The 16,484-nt window shown below is 55.0% G+C and overlaps 1 protein-coding gene across 5 annotated transcripts in view; it reads left to right on the plus strand.

Annotated features, from left to right (window-relative positions):
• The first annotated feature begins 4,069 nt into the window (after window positions 1-4,069).
• Window positions 4,070-16,484, plus strand: part of LOC116958677 (cholinephosphotransferase 1-like) — a 41,269-nt gene continuing 28,854 nt past the window's right edge. For 2 of the 5 annotated variants that reach the window (XR_012931685.1, XM_032981411.2), the window contains exon 1: window positions 9,051-9,216. Coding sequence is in view for 4 of the 5 variants with exons in the window: in XM_032981411.2 (XP_032837302.1) it covers window positions 9,116-9,216 (101 nt within the window). In the remaining variant the exon portion in view is untranslated. Of the gene's footprint in view, window positions 4,146-9,039; window positions 9,217-16,484 lie in introns of those variants that run through there. The other 3 variants (XM_076058866.1, XM_076058865.1, XM_076058863.1) reach the window with 3 other exon arrangements.

Below are 16,484 nucleotides of genomic sequence, written 5' to 3' on the forward strand. Positions count from 1 at the left end.
TTGGGTTAGTGGGTAGGTGAATCGATACGTGAGTGGTTTAGTGCCTAGGTGAGTGGGTTAGTGGGTAGGTGCGTTAGTTTGTGGGTGAGTGGTTAAGTGAGTGGGTGGGAGAGTGTTTCGTGTGGCCATGGGGTGAGTTTGTTTCGTGAACAATGTGGCTGAGCCACATACCTATCGTGGGTGGGTGAGTGAGTGAATGGGTGAGTGAGTGGGTGAGTGAGTGGGTGAGTGAGTGAGTGGGTGAGTGAGTGGGTGAGTGAGTGAGGGGGTGGGTGAGTGGGTGAGTGAGTGAGTGGGTGAGTAAGTGAATGGGTAGGTGGGTGAGCGGGTGGGTGAGTGGGTGGGCGAGTGAGTGAGTGAGTGGGTGAGTGAGTGGGTGCGTGAGTGGGTGGGTGAGTGGGTGAGTGACTAGGTAGGTGGGTGAGTGAGTGGGTGAGTGGGTGGGTGAGTGGGTGGGTGAGTGAGTGGGTGAGTGAGTGACGGGGTGGGTGAGTGGGTGAGTGGGTGGGTGAGTGAGTGGGTGAGTGAGTGAATGGGTGAGTGAGTGGGTGAGTAAGTGAATGGGTAGGTGGGTGAGTGGGTGAGTGAGTGAGTGGGTGAGTGAATGAGTGGGTGAGTGGGTGGGTGAGTGAGTGGGTGAGTAAGTGAATAGGTAGGTGGGTGAGCGGGTGAGTGGGTGAGTGGGTGAGTGAGTGAAGGGGTGGGTGAGTGGGTGGGTGGGTGGGTGAGTGAGTGGGTGAGTGAGTGAGTGGGTGAGTGAGTGGGTAGGTGAGTGAGTGGGTGGGTGAGTGGGTGGGTGGATGAGTGGGTGAGTGAGTGAGTGGGTGAGTAAGTGAATAGGTAGGTGGGTGAGTGGGTGAGTGAGTGAGTGGGTGAGTGAATGAGGGGGTGGGTGGGTGAGTGGGTGAGTAAGTGGGTGAGTGAGGGAGTGAGTGAGTGAGTGAGGGGGTGGGTGAGTGGATGGGTGGGTGAGTGAATGGGTGAGTGGGTGAGTGGGTGAGTGAGTGAAGGGGTGGGTGAGTGGGTGGGTGGGTGAGTGGGTGCGTGAGTGGGTGAGTGAGGGAGTGAGTGAGTGAGGGGGTGGGTGAGTGGATGGGTGGGTGAGTGAATGGGTGAGTGGGTGGGTGGGTGAGTGGGTGGGTGAGTGGGTGGTTGAGTGCGCAAGTGGGTGGATGGGTGAGTGTGTGAATGAGGGGGTGAGTGGGTTGGTGAGTGAGTGGTAGGTTTGTGGGTGGGTGGATGAGTGGGTGCGTGGATCAGTGAGTGGGTGTGTTAATGAGTAAATCCACAGTGGATAAATTGGGAAATCACGGAGCAAGGGGTAAGAGGTCAAACTCCACACTTGTGGTGGCGTGACCTCTCACATGGATCGAGACAAAGCTCCCCCGTGTAGCTCACGCAGACTGCTGGGACAAGTGCGTAGGCCGTAGAGTGAGGAGCTGTACCCACCCACTCACACACTCACTCACCCACCCACTCATTAATTAAACCACACACTCACCCACTCACTTACTCACCCACTCACTCACTCACCCACTCACTCACCCACTCACTCACCCACACACTGGGTGAGTGAGTGAGTGTGTGGTTGAGTGGGTGGGTGAGAGAGTGAGTGGGTGAGTGAGTGTGTGGGTGAGTGCGTGAGTGTTTGGGTGGGTGAGTGTTTGGGTGAGTGTGTGAGTGTGTGAGTCTGTGGGTGAGTGAGTGTGTGGGTGTGTGTTTGGGTGAGTGTGTGGGTGAGTGGGTGAGTGTGTGGGTGAGTGAGAGTGTGGGTGAGTGTGTGGGTGAGTGAGTGTGTGGGTGAGTGAGTAAGCGAGTGAGTGGGTGAGTGAGTGGGTGGGTGAGTGGGTGAGTGAGTGTGTGGGTGAGTGTGTGGGTGAGGAGAGGCTTGTGGAGTCCCAATGCGGTTTCAGGAAAGGGCGGTCCTGCACAGATGCCATATTTTATGTCCGTCTGCTACAGCAGAGGTGTTGGGAATTCCAAAAAGACCTACATCTCTGCTTTATTGACCTGGTCAAGGCCTATGATATCATCAGTAGGCCTGGGCTCTGGGTTGTTCTTCGTGCTTTTGGAGTCCCTGACCCTCTGCTCACGATCATTAAGGACCTTCATGATGGTGAGCGGGCCCGGGTAAAACTACGTGGCCGGGAGTCAGAGCCATTCCCTGTACACCTTGGGGTGCGACAGGGATGTCCTCTGGCTCCCACATTATTTAACATCTATTTTGACCACGTAGTTCGTGAAGCCTTCAATAGCTGTACCGGGGGAATCTCCATTTGGTACAGATATAATGAGAGGCTGATCGATGCCCGGGCGCGGTCAAGGGATGGCTCCTTATTGCTCAGCCACGTTATGTATGCTGATGATTTGGTAAGAGCTGCTCATTCAGAGGAGGAGTTGGAGACGCTGCTGCTGAGACTGGAGCGTGCTACTAAGAGCTGGGGCCTTACCATCAGCCCCACCAAAACTAAGCACCTGCCTGGGTATTTTGTACCATCGGACACTCCACCCCCACAACTCCCAATCGGTGATGGGGCAGTTGTGGAGAGAGTGGAGAGTTTCCCATACCTGGGCAGTGTACTTATGACCGGCTCCAGTTTAACAGCAGAGGTCTCACTCCGAATCAGTCGAGCGGCAATATCTTTTCATCGGTTGCGTAACGCTGTGTGGAAGCTACCTGGTCTGTCGCTCCGCATTAAGCTTCAGGTCTTCTCGGCCACGGTCATTCCCTCCCTTCTCTACGCTTGCGAAACGTGGACCCCCTTATTGGAACATCTTCGCCGGTTTAGAAACATTTAGACTTGCCTGCCTACGATCCATCCTGGGTTTAACCAGGCTGGATTGTGTGAGCTCACAAATCCTTGAAAGATCTGGGCAAGGTCCCATCGGTGAGCTCCTCCGGCAGGCAAGGCTGCGATGGCTGGGTCATGTAGCCCGCATGCCCAGCCACCGCATGCCGAAACAGCTTTTGTTTGGCTGGATCGAGGGGGCTAAACGGGCGCGGCACGGGCTAGAGAAGAGATGGAGTGATGGGTGAGTGGGTGGGTGAGTGTGTGGGTGAGTGACACGGGCTAGAGAAGAGATGGAGTGATGTGGTACAGGAGGACGTGGAGCTGAGTGGACTTGCCGTTGACTGGTACCAGCGGTGTCAAGATCGGCCTCTGTGGAGGAGGCTCGTGAAGGATGCTACTGGGCAGTTGGAGGCAGTCGCCCTCCAACAACAACAGAGGGCGGAGGAGCGACGCTCAGAACGAGCGGAGCGCCGGGTGGCTAAAGCACAGCAGGTTGGCACAGTAGGGGGCACAGATGGTGCATCAGCCAATCATCTCAGTCAGTCGACCCGTGCCACCTGGGTCTGCCCCGTGACCTCCTGCCAGCGGGCGTTCGACACTTCACGTGGCCTCAGGGTGCACATAGCCTGGCACAAGCGTCGTGGTGACGTCACCGCCACTTAGTGGCGAATGGCGGTTGTTGAGTGTGTGGGTGAGTGAGTGGGTGGGTGAGTGAGTGGGTGAGTGAGTGGGTGAGTGGGTGGGTGAGTGAGTGAGTGGGTGAGTGAGTGGGTGAGTGAGTGTGTGGGTGAGTGTATGGGTGGGTGAGTGAGCGAGTGGGTGAGTGGGTGGGTGAGTGGGTGGGTGAGTGAGTGGGTGAGACTACTCACCACCTCCACTCACCACCTCCACTCGCCGCCACTCACCACCGTCACTCACCGCATTGTTTACTCACTGCCACCCCCACTCACCACGTGGTCGAGACTGGGGGAGGGGGCGTGGCCTGTAGACTGGACGGAGGAGGAGCCCCAACCAAGGTTAATGCTAAAGTGGGCCTGTCAGTCAAATGATTGTGGGCGTGGTCAAGGTTTTGGAGGGCGTGGCTGGTGACCAGAGGTGGTCAATAGCTGAGGGCGTGACTATTTTGAAGGGCGCGGCCAGTGAAACGTCGGAGGGGGCGTGGTCAATATTTGAGGGGCGTGGCTAGTGAGCAACGCTAGTCAATGGCGGGAGGGCGTGTCCTCAAAGTAAGGGGGCGTGGTCACTGCTAGGGGTTGGGGGGGGCGTGGTTACTTAGCGCATGCGCATAAGGGTCTCGGTTTCGGCAGGGCGAGAGAGGCAGAGCGGAAAGAGACCGACACGGTGAGGAGTGAGGTGAGTGAGGTGGTGAGTGTGGTGGTGAGTGAGGTGGTGAGTGAGGTGGTGAGTGAGGTGGTGAGTGTGGTGGTGAGTGTGGTGGTGAGTGAGGTGGTGAGTGTGGTGGTGAGTGAGGTGGTGAGTGAGGTGGTGAGTGAGGTGGTGAGTGTGGTGGTGAGTGTGGTGGTGAGTGAGGTGGTGAGTGAGGTGAGTGAGGTGGTGAGTGTGGTGGTGAGTGTGGTGGTGAGTGAGGTGGTGAGTGTGGTGAGGAGTGAGGTGAGGAGTGTGGTGGTGAGTGAGGTGGTGAGTGTGGTGAGGAGTGAGGTGGTGAGTGTGGTGGTGAGTGAGGTGGTGAGTGTGGTGGTGAGTGTCGTGAGTGAGGTGAGTGAGGTGGTGAGTGTGGTGGTGAGTGTGGTGGTGAGTGAGGTGGTGAGTGTGGTGAGGAGTGAGGTGAGGAGTGTGGTGGTGAGTGAGGTGGTGAGTGTGGTGAGGAGTGTGGTGAGGAGTGAGGTGAGGAGTGTGGTGGTGAGTGAGGTGGTGAGTGTGGTGGTGAGTGTCGTGAGTGAGGTGAGTGTGGTGAGGTGAGGAGTGAGGTGAGTGAGGTGGTGAGTGAGGTGGTGAGTGTGGTGGTGAGTGAGGTGGTGAGTGTGGTGGTGAGTGTCGTGAGTGAGGTGAGTGAGGTGAGTGTGGTGAGGACTGTGGTGAGTGAGGTGAGGAGTCAGGTGAGTGAGGTGAGTGAGGTGGTGAGTGAGGTGAGGAGTGAGGTGGTGAGTGTGGTGAGTGTGGTGAGTGAGGTGAGTGAGGTGAGTGAGGTGGTGAGTGAGGTGGTGAGTGAGGTGGTGAGTGTGGTGGTGAGTGTGGTGGTGAGTGAGGTGGTGAGTGAGGTGAGTGAGGTGAGTGAGGTGAGGAGTGTGGTGAGTGTGGTGAGGACTGTGGTGAGTGAGGTGAGGAGTGAGGTGAGGAGTGAGGTGAGGAGTGTGGTGAGTGAGGTGAGGAGTGAGGTGAGGAGTGAGGTGAGGAGTGAGGTGAGGAGTGAGGTGAGGAGTGAGGTGAGGAGTGAGGTGAGGAGTGAGGTGAGTGTGGTGAGGAGTGTGGTGAGTGAGGTGAGGACTGTGGTGAGGAGTGAGGTGAGGAGTGAGGAGTGTGGTGAGTGAGGTGAGGAGTGAGGTGAGGAGTGAGGTGAGTGAGGTGAGGAGTGAGGTGAGGAGTGAGGTGAGTGAGGTGAAGAGTGAGGTGAGGAGTGTGGTGAGTGAGGTGAGGAGTGAGGTGAGGACTGTGGTGAGGAGTGAGGTGAGGAGTGTGGTGAGTGAGGTGAGGAGTGAGGTGAGGAGTGAGGTGAGGAGTGTGGTGAGGAGTGTGGTGAGGTGAATGTGGTGAGGTGGGTGAGTGAGGTGAGGAGTGAGGTGAGTGAGGTGAGGAGTGTGGTGAGTGTGGTGAGTGTGGTGAGTGAGGTGAGTGAGGTGAGGAGTGTGGTGAGTGTGGTGAGTGAGGTGAGTGAGGTGAGGAGTGTGGTGAGTGTGGTGAGTGAGGTGAGTGAGGTGAGGAGTGAGGTGAGGAGTGTGGTGGTGAGTGTGGTGAGTGTGGTGAGTGTGGTGGTGAGTGAGGTGAGTGTGGTGAGGAGTGTGGTGAGGAGTGTGGTGAGGAGTGTGGTGAGTGAGGTGAGTGTGGTGAGGAGTGTGGTGAGTGAGGTGAGTGAGGTGAGTGTGGTGAGTGAGGTGAGGAGTGAGGTGAGGAGTGTGGTGAGGAGTGAGGTGAGGAGTGTGGTGAGGTGATGACTTTGGTGAGTGAGGTGAGTGAGGTGATGACTGTGGTGAGTGAGGTGAGGAGTGTGGTGAGGAGTGAGGTGTGGTGAGGACTCGGGAAGAGAGAGAGACACGCACTGTACGCACAGACGCACTGTACACAGGGGGCATACATGCACTGTACACACTGTACACAGGGGCAGAGCGCACTGTACGTTAAGATAAAGAGACGCACTGTACACGGAAGGGGGCGAGCGAGACTCGCATGGACGGAGTTAAACTACACAGCTACACACCCACACAGCTACACACCTACACAGCTACACACCCACACAGCCACACAGCTACACACCTACACACCCACACAGCTACACACACAGCTACACACACAGCTACACACCCACACAGCTACACACCCACACAGCTACACACCCACACAGCCACACAGCTACACACCTACACACCCACACAGCTACACACACAGCTACACACCCACACAGCTACACACCCACACAGCTACACACCCACACAGCCACACAGCTACACACCTACACACCCACACAGCTACACACACAGCTACACACCTACACAGCTACACACCTACACACCCACGCAGCTACACACCCACACAGCTACACACCCACACAGCTACACACACAGCTACACACCCACACAGCTACACACCTACACAGCTACACAGCTACACACCCACACAGCTACACACCTACACAGCCACACAGCTACACACCGACACAGCTACACACCCACACAGCTACACATCCACACAGCTACACACACAGCTACACAGCTACACACCTACACACCCACACAGCTACACACCCACACAGCTACACACACAGTTACACACCCACACAGCTACACACCCACACAGCTACACAGCTACACACCCACACAGCTACACAGCTACACACCTACACACCCACACACCTACACAGCCACACACCCACACAGCTACACACCTACACAGCTACACACCCACACAGCCACACAGCTACACACCCACACAGCTACACACCCACACAGCTACACAGCCACACAGCTACACAGCTACACACCTACACAGCTACACACACACACACACAGCTACAGAGCCACACACCCACACAGCTACACACCTACACAGCCACACAGCTACACACCTACACAGCTACATACCCACACAGCTACACACCTACACACCCACACAGCTACACACACAGCTACACACCTACACAGCTACACACCTACACAGCTACATACCCACACAGCTACACACCTACACACCCACACAGCTACACACCCACACAGCTACACACCTACACAGCCACACAGCTACACACCCACACAGCTACACACACAGCTACACACCCACACAGCTACACAGCTACACACCCACACAGCTACACACCTACACAGCTACACAGCTACACACCTACACAGCTACACACCTACACACCTACACACCCACACAGCTACACACCCACACAGCTACACACCTACACAGCCACACAGCTACACACCCACACAGCTACACACACAGCTACACACCCACACAGCTACACAGCTACACACCCACACAGCTACACACCTACACAGCTACACAGCTACACACCTACACAGCTACACACCCACACAGCTACACACCCACACAGCTACACACCCACACAGCCACACACCCACACAGCCACACACCCACACAGCTACACACCCAAACAGCTACACACCCACACAGCTACACACCCACACAGCTACACAGCTACACACCCACACAGCTACACACACAGCTACACACCCACACAGCTACACAGCTACACACCTACACAGCCACACAGCTACACAGCTACACACCCACACAGCTACACAGCCACACAGCCACACACCTACACACCCACACAGCTACACACCTACACAGCTACACAGCCACACAGCTACACAGCTACACACCCACACACCTACACAGCCACACAGCTACACACCCACACAGCTACATAGCTACACACCCACACAGCTACATAGCTACACACCTACACAGCTACATAGCTACACACCTACACAGCTACACAGCTACACACACACACAGCTACACACCTACACACCTACACAGCCATACAGCTACACCCCCCTACACACCCACACAGCTATACACCCAAACAGCTACACACCTACACAGCCACACAGCTACACACCTACACAGCTACACAGCTACACACCTACACGGCTACACACCTACACACCCACACAGCTACACACCTACACACCTACACAGCCACACAGCTCACCTACACAGCCATACACCTACACAGCCACACACCTACACACCCACACAGCTACACAGCCACACAGCCACACAGCTACACACCTACACACCTACACACCCACACTGCTACACACCCACACAGCTACACACCTACACAGCCACACAGCTACACACCTACACACCTACACAGCTACACACCCACACCGTGCTGTAGTTGAACAGCGTTTCCGCCCTTCTCCCCCCCCCTTCGTGTCTCCCCCCCCCCCGTGTCTCCCCTCCCCCCCCCCCGTGTCTCCCCCCCCGTGTCCCCCTCCCCGTGTCTCCCTCCCCGTGTCTCCCCCCCCGTGTCTCCCCCCCCCGTGTCTCCCTCCCCGTGTCTCCCTCCCCGTGTCTCCCTCCCCGTGTCTCCCTCCCCGTGTCTCCCCCCCCGTGTCTCCCCCCCCCGTGTCTCCCTCCCCGTGTCTCCCTCCCCGTGTCTCCCTCCCCGTGTCTCCCTCCCCGTGTCTCCCCCCCCGTGTCTCCCCCCCCCGTGTCTCCCTCCCCGTGTCTCCCTCCCCGTGTCTCCCTCCCCGTGTCTCCCTCCCCGTGTCTCCCCCCCCCGTGTCTCCCTCCCCGTGTCTCCCTCCCCGTGTCTCCCTCCCCGTGTCTCCCTCCCCGTGTCTCCCTCCCCGTGTCTCCCCCCCCGTGTCTCCCTCCCCGTGTCTCCCCCCCCCGTGTCTCCCCTCCCCCTCCCCGTGTCTCCCCCTCCCCGTGTCTCCCCTCCCCCTCCCCGTGTCTCCCTCTCCCCGTGTCTCCCCTCCCCCCCCCCCCGTGTCTCCCCCCCGTGTCCCCCTCCCCGTGTCCCCCTCCCCGTGTCTCCCCCCCCGTGTCTCCCTCCCCCTCCGAGTGTCTCCCTCTCCCCGTGTCTCCGCAGGCTGTTCCCCCCCACCCCCGCCCCGCCCCCCCCCCCCCCACGTGTTCCGTCCGCGTCGTTCCGCCCGCGCCGCCCCATGAAGGAGGAGGAGGGGGAGGCTGTCGGCGAAGAGACGATGACATCACGCTGGAGGAAGCCGCTCTCCTCCCGCCAACTCAAGGCCCTTTCGGAGCACAGGTAACCCCCGGTAACGGCGGTCCCCATAGCAACGGCGGTCCCCATAGCGACGGTGCCCCGTAGCAACAATCACCCGTAGCGACACTCACCCGTAGCAACACTCACCCGTAGCAACAATCACCCGTAGCGACAATCACTCGTAGCGACACTCACCCGTAGCGACAATCACCCATAGTGACACTCACCCATAGCGACACTCACCCATAGCGACACTCACCCATAGCGACACTCACCCATAGCGACACTCACCCATAGCGACACTCACCCATAGTGACACTCACCCGTAGCGACACTCACCCATAGCGACACTCACCCATTGCGACACTCACCCATAGTGACACTCACCCATAGCGACACTCACCCATAGCGACACTCACCCATAGCGACACTCACCCATAGCGACACTCACCCATAGCGACGGTGCCCCGTAGCAACACTCACCCGTAGCAACAATCACCCGTAGCGACAATCACCCGTAGCAACAATCACCCATAGTGACACTCACCCGTAGCGACACTCACCCATAGCGACACTCACCCATAGCGACACTCACCCATAGCGACACTCACCCATTGCGACACTCACCCATAGCGACACTCACCCATAGCGACACTCACCCATAGCGACACTCACCCATAGCGACACTCACCCGTAGCGACACTCACCCATAGCGACACTCACCCATAGTGACACTCACCCATAGCGACACTCACCCATAGTGACACTCACCCATAGCGACACTCACCCATAGCGACACTCACCCGTAGCGACACTCACCCGTAGCGACACTCACCAGTAGCGACACTCACCTGTAGTGATGCTCACCCATAGCGACACTCACCCATAGCGACACTCACCAGTAGCGACACTCACCCATAGCGACACTCACCCATAGCGACACTCACCCATAGCAACACTCACCCATAGCGACACTCACCCATAGCGACACTCACCCGTAGCGACACTCACCCATAGCGACACTCACCCGTAGTGACACTCACCCGTAGCAACAATCACCCATAGCGACACTCACCCGTAGCAACAATCACCCGTAGCGACACTCACCCATAGTGACACTCACCCATAGCGACACTCACCCATAGCGACACTCACCCATAGCGACACTCACCCGTAGCGACAATCACCCGTAGCGACACTCACCCGTAGCGACACTCACCCGTAGCGACAATCACCCATAGTGACACTCACCCGTAGCGACACTCGCCCATAGCGACACTCACCCATAGCGACACTCACCCATAGCGACACTCACCCATAGCGACACTCACCCATAGCGACACTCACCCGTAGCGACACTCACCCATAGCAACACTCACCCATAGCGACACTCACCCGTAGCGACACTCACCCGTAGCAACAATCACCCGTAGCAACAATCACTCGTAGCGACACTCACCCATAGCGACACTCACCCATAGCGACACTCACCCGTAGCGACACTCACCCATAGCGACACTCACCCATAGCGACACTCACCCATAGTGACACTCACCCATAGTGACACTCACCTGTAGCAACACTCACCCATAGCGACACTCACCCATAGCGACACTCACCCATAGCAACACTCACCCGTAGCGACACTCACCAGTAGCGACACTCACCCGTAGCGATACTCACCCATAGCGACACTCACCCATAGGGACACTCACCCATAGCGACACTCACCCATAGCGACACTCACCCATAGCGACACTCACCCATAGCGACACTCACCCATAGTGACACTCACCCATAGCCACACTCACCCATAGCGACACTCACCCATAGCGACACTCACCCATAGCGACACTCACCCATAGTGACACTCACCCGTAGCGACACTCACCAGTAGCGACACTCACCCGTAGTGACACTCACCCATAGTGACACTCACCCATAGCGACACTCACCCGTAGCGACACTCACCCATAGCGACACTCACCCATAGCGACACTCACCCATAGCGACACTCACCCATAGCGACACTCACCTGTAGCGACACTCACCCATAGTGACACTCACCCATAGCGACACTCACCCATAGCGACACTCACCCATAGCGACAATCACCCGTAGCAACACTCACTCGTAGCGACACTCACCCATAGCGACACTCACCCATAGCGACACTCACCCATAGTGACACTCACCCATAGCGACACTCACCCATAGCGACACTCACCCATAGCGACACTCACCCATAGTGACACTCACCCATAGCGACACTCACCCATAGCGACACTCACCAGTAGCGACACTCACCCATAGCGACACTCACCCATAGCGACACTCACCCATAGCGACACTCACCCATAGCAACACTCACCCGTAGCAACAATCACCCGTAGCGACACTCACCCGTAGCGACACTCACCCATAGCGACACTCACCCATAGCGACACTCACCCATAGCGACACTCACCCATAGTGACACTCACCCATAGCGACACTCACCCATAGTGACACTCACCCATAGCGACACCCATAGCGACACTCACCCATAGCAACACTCACCCATAGCGACACTCACCCATAGTGACACTCACCCATAGCGACACTCACCCATAGCGACACTCACCCGTAGCAACAATCACCCGTAGCGACACTCACCCGTAGCGACACTCACCCATAGCGACACTCACCCATAGCGACACTCACCCATAGCGACACTCACCCATAGTGACACTCACCCATAGCGACACTCACCCATAGTGACACTCACCCATAGCGACACCCATAGCGACACTCACCCATAGCAACACTCACCCATAGCGACACTCACCCATAGCGACACTCACCCATAGCGACACTCACCCATAGCGACACTCACCCATAGCGACACTCACCCATAGCGACACTCACCCATAGCGACACTCACCTGTAGCGACACTCACCCATAGCGACACTCACCTGTAGTGATGCTCACCCATAGCGACACTCACCAGTAGCGACACTCACCCATAGCAACACTCACCCATAGCGACACTCACCCATAGTGACACTCACCCATAGCAACACTCACCCATAGCGACACTCACCCATAGCGACACTCACCCATAGCGACACTCACCTGTAGCGACACTCACCTGTAGTGATGCTCACCCATAGCGACACTCACCAGTAGCGACACTCACCCATAGCGACACTCACCCGTAGCGACACTCACCCATAGCGACACTCACCCATAGCGACACTCACCCATAGCGACACTCACCTGCAGCGACACTCACCCATAGTGACACTCACCCATAGCGACACTCACCCATAGCGACACTCACCCATAGCGACAATCACCCGTAGCAACACTCACTCGTAGCGACACTCACCCATAGCGACACTCACCCATAGTGACACTCACCCATAGCGACACTCACCCATAGCGACACTCACCCATAGCGACACTCACCCATAGCGACACTCACCCATAGCGACACTCACCTGTAGCGACACTCACCCATAGCGACACTCACCTGTAGTGATGCTCACCCATAGCGACACTCACCAGTAGCGACACTCACCCATAGCAACACTCACCCATAGCGACACTCACCCATAGCGACACTCACCCATAGCAACACTCACCCATAGCGACAATCACCCATAGCGACACTCACCCATAGCGACACTCACCTGTAGCGACACTCACCTGTAGTGATGCTCACCCATAGCGACACTCACCAGTAGCGACACTCACCCATAGCGACACTCACCCGTAGCGACACTCACCCATAGCGACACTCACCCATAGCGACACTCACCCATAGCGACACTCACCTGCAGCGACACTCACCCATAGTGACACTCACCCATAGCGACACTCACCCATAGCGACACTCACCCATAGCGACAATCACCCGTAGCAACACTCACTCGTAGCGACACTCACCCATAGCGACACTCACCCATAGCGACACTCACCCATAGTGACACTCACCCATAGCGACACTCACCCATAGCGACACTCACCCATAGCGACACTCACCCATAGCGACACTCACCCATAGTGACACTCACCCATAGCGACACTCACCCATAGCGACACTCACCAGTAGCGACACTCACCCATAGCGACACTCACCCATAGCGACACTCACCCATAGCGACACTCACCCATAGCAACACTCACCCGTAGCAACAATCACCCGTAGCGACACTCACCCGTAGCGACACTCACCCATAGCGACACTCACCCATAGCGACACTCACCCATAGCGACACTCACCCATAGTGACACTCACCCATAGCGACACTCACCCATAGTGACACTCACCCATAGCGACACCCATAGCGACACTCACCCATAGCAACACTCACCCATAGCGACACTCACCCATAGTGACACTCACCCATAGCGACACTCACCCATAGCGACACTCACCCGTAGCAACAATCACCCGTAGCGACACTCACCCGTAGCGACACTCACCCATAGCGACACTCACCCATAGCGACACTCACCCATAGCGACACTCACCCATAGTGACACTCACCCATAGCGACACTCACCCATAGTGACACTCACCCATAGCGACACCCATAGCGACACTCACCCATAGCAACACTCACCCATAGCGACACTCACCCATAGTGACACTCACCCATAGCGACACTCACCCATAGCGACACTCACCCATAGCGACACTCACCCATAGCGACACTCACCCATAGCGACACTCACCTGTAGCGACACTCACCCATAGCGACACTCACCTGTAGTGATGCTCACCCATAGCGACACTCACCAGTAGCGACACTCACCCATAGCAACACTCACCCATAGCGACACTCACCCATAGCAACACTCACCCATAGCGACACTCACCCATAGCGACACTCACCCATAGCGACACTCACCCATAGCGACACTCACCTGTAGCGACACTCACCTGTAGTGATGCTCACCCATAGCGACACTCACCAGTAGCGACACTCACCCATAGCGACACTCACCCGTAGCGACACTCACCCGTAGCGACACTCACCCATAGCGACACTCACCCATAGCGACGGTGTCCCATAGCGACGATGATGATGGTCACATTGATAATGTTGATGTTGATGAGGATTCTGTTGATGATGGTGATGTTGTTGTAGGTACTCTGTAGATGTTGATGGTGATGATGATGGTGATGATGGTGTTGTTGTAGGTACTCTGTAGATGTTGATGGTGATGATGGTGATGGTGGTGTTGTTGTAGGTACTCTGTAGATGTTGATGGTGGTGTTGGTGATGATGGTGGTGATAGTGATGGTGGTGATGGTGGTGATGGTGATGTTGTTGTCGGTACTCTGTAGATGTTGATGGTGGTGATGTTGTTGTTGTTGTAGGTACTCTGTAGATGTTGATGATGGTGATGATGGTGATGGTGTTGGTGATGTTGTAGGTACTCTGTAGATGGTGATGGTCGTGATGGCGATGTTGTTGTAGGTACTCTGTAGATGATGATGGTGATGATGGTGTTGTTGTAGGTACTCTGTAGATGTTGATGATGATGTTGTTGTTGTAGGTACTGTGTAGATGTTGATGGTGGTGATGGTGGTGTTGTTGTAGGTACTCTGTAGATGTTGATGATGATGTTGTTGTTGTAGGTACTCTGTAGATGTTGATGGTGGTGATGGTGGTGTTGTTGTAGGTACTCTGTAGATGGTGATGGTGATGTTGTTGTTGTTGTAGGTACCCTGTAGATGTTGATGGTGGTGATGGTGGTGTTGTTGTAGGTACTCTGTAGATGTTGATGGTGGTGATGGTGATGTTGTTGTCAGTACTCTGTAGATGTTGATGGTGATGATGGTGGTGTTGTTGTAGGTACTCTGGAGATGTTGATGGTGATGATGGTGATGATGTTGTTGTTGTAGGTACTTTGTAGATGTTGATGATGGTGATGGTAATGTTGTAGGTACTCTGTAGATGTTGATGGTGATGATGGTGATGTTGTTGTTGTAGGTACTCTGTAGATGTTGGTGATCGTGGTGGTGTTGTAGGTACTCTGTTGATGGTGATGATGGTGATGGTGTTGTTGTTGTCAGTACTCTGTAGATGTTGATGGTGATGATGTTGATGTTGTTGTTGTAGGTACTCTGTAGATGTTGATGTTGGTGATGATGTTGTAGGTACTCTGTAGATGTTGATGGTGATGATGTTGATGGTGATGATGGTGTTGTTGTTGTAGGTACTCTGTAGATTTTGGTGATGGTGATGTTGTTGTTGTAGGTACTCTGTAGATGTTGATGATGGTGATGATGGTGATGGTGATGTTGTTGTTGTAGGTACTCTGTAGATGTTGATGGTGATGATGGTGATGGTGTTGTAGGTACTCTGTAGATGTTGATGGTGATGATGATGGTGATGATGGTGATGTTGTTGTTGGTACTCTGTAGATGTTGATGGTGGTGATGGTGATGTTGTTGTAGGTACTCTGTAGATGATGATGGTGATGATGTTGTTGTTGGTGCTCTGTAGATGATGATGGTGATGATGTTGTTGTTGTAGGTACTCTGTAGATGTTGATGTTGATGGTGATGATGTTGTTGTTGTAGGTACTCTGTAGATTTTGGTGATGGTGATGATGTTGTTGTTGTAGGTACTCTGTAGATGTTGATGGTGATGATGTTGTTGTTGTAGGTACTCTGTAGATTTTGGTGATGGTGATGTTGTTGTTGTAGGTACTCTGTAGATGTTGATGGTGATGATGGTGATGTTGTTGTAGGTACTCTGTAGATTTTGGTGATGGTGATGTTGTTGTTGTAGGTACTCTGTAGATGTTGATGGTGATGATGTTGTTGTTGTAGGTACTCTGTAGATTTTGGTGATGGTGATGTTGTTGTTGTAGGTACTCTGTAGATGTTGATGGTGATGATGTTGTTGTTGTAGGTACTCTGTAGATGTTGATGGTGATGATGGTGTTGTTGTAGGTACTCTGTAGGTGATGATGGTGATGGTGTTGTTGTAGGTACTCTGTAGATGTTGATGGTGATGATGGTGGTGTTGTTGTAGGTACTCTGTAGATTTTGGTGATGGTGATGATGGTGATGATGTTGTTGTTGTAGGTACTCTGTAGATGTTGATGATGGTGTTGTTGTTGTAGGTACTCTGTAGATGGTGGTGATGGTTGTGATGTTGTAGGTACTCTGTAGATGTTGATGGTGGTGATGGTGATGTTGTTGTTGTTGTAGGTACTCTGTAGATGTTGATGGTGGTGATGTTGTTGTTGGTACTCTGTAGATGGTGGTGATGGTGATGTTGTTGTTGTAGGTACTCTGTAGATG

The sequence above is a fragment of the Petromyzon marinus genome (assembly GCF_048934315.1).
Source record: "Petromyzon marinus isolate PM22_M1 ecotype Great Lakes invasive population chromosome 80 unlocalized genomic scaffold, UKy_Petmar_22M1.pri1.0 chr80_unloc.1, whole genome shotgun sequence".
Lineage (NCBI taxonomy): Eukaryota > Metazoa > Chordata > Hyperoartia > Petromyzontiformes > Petromyzontidae > Petromyzon > Petromyzon marinus.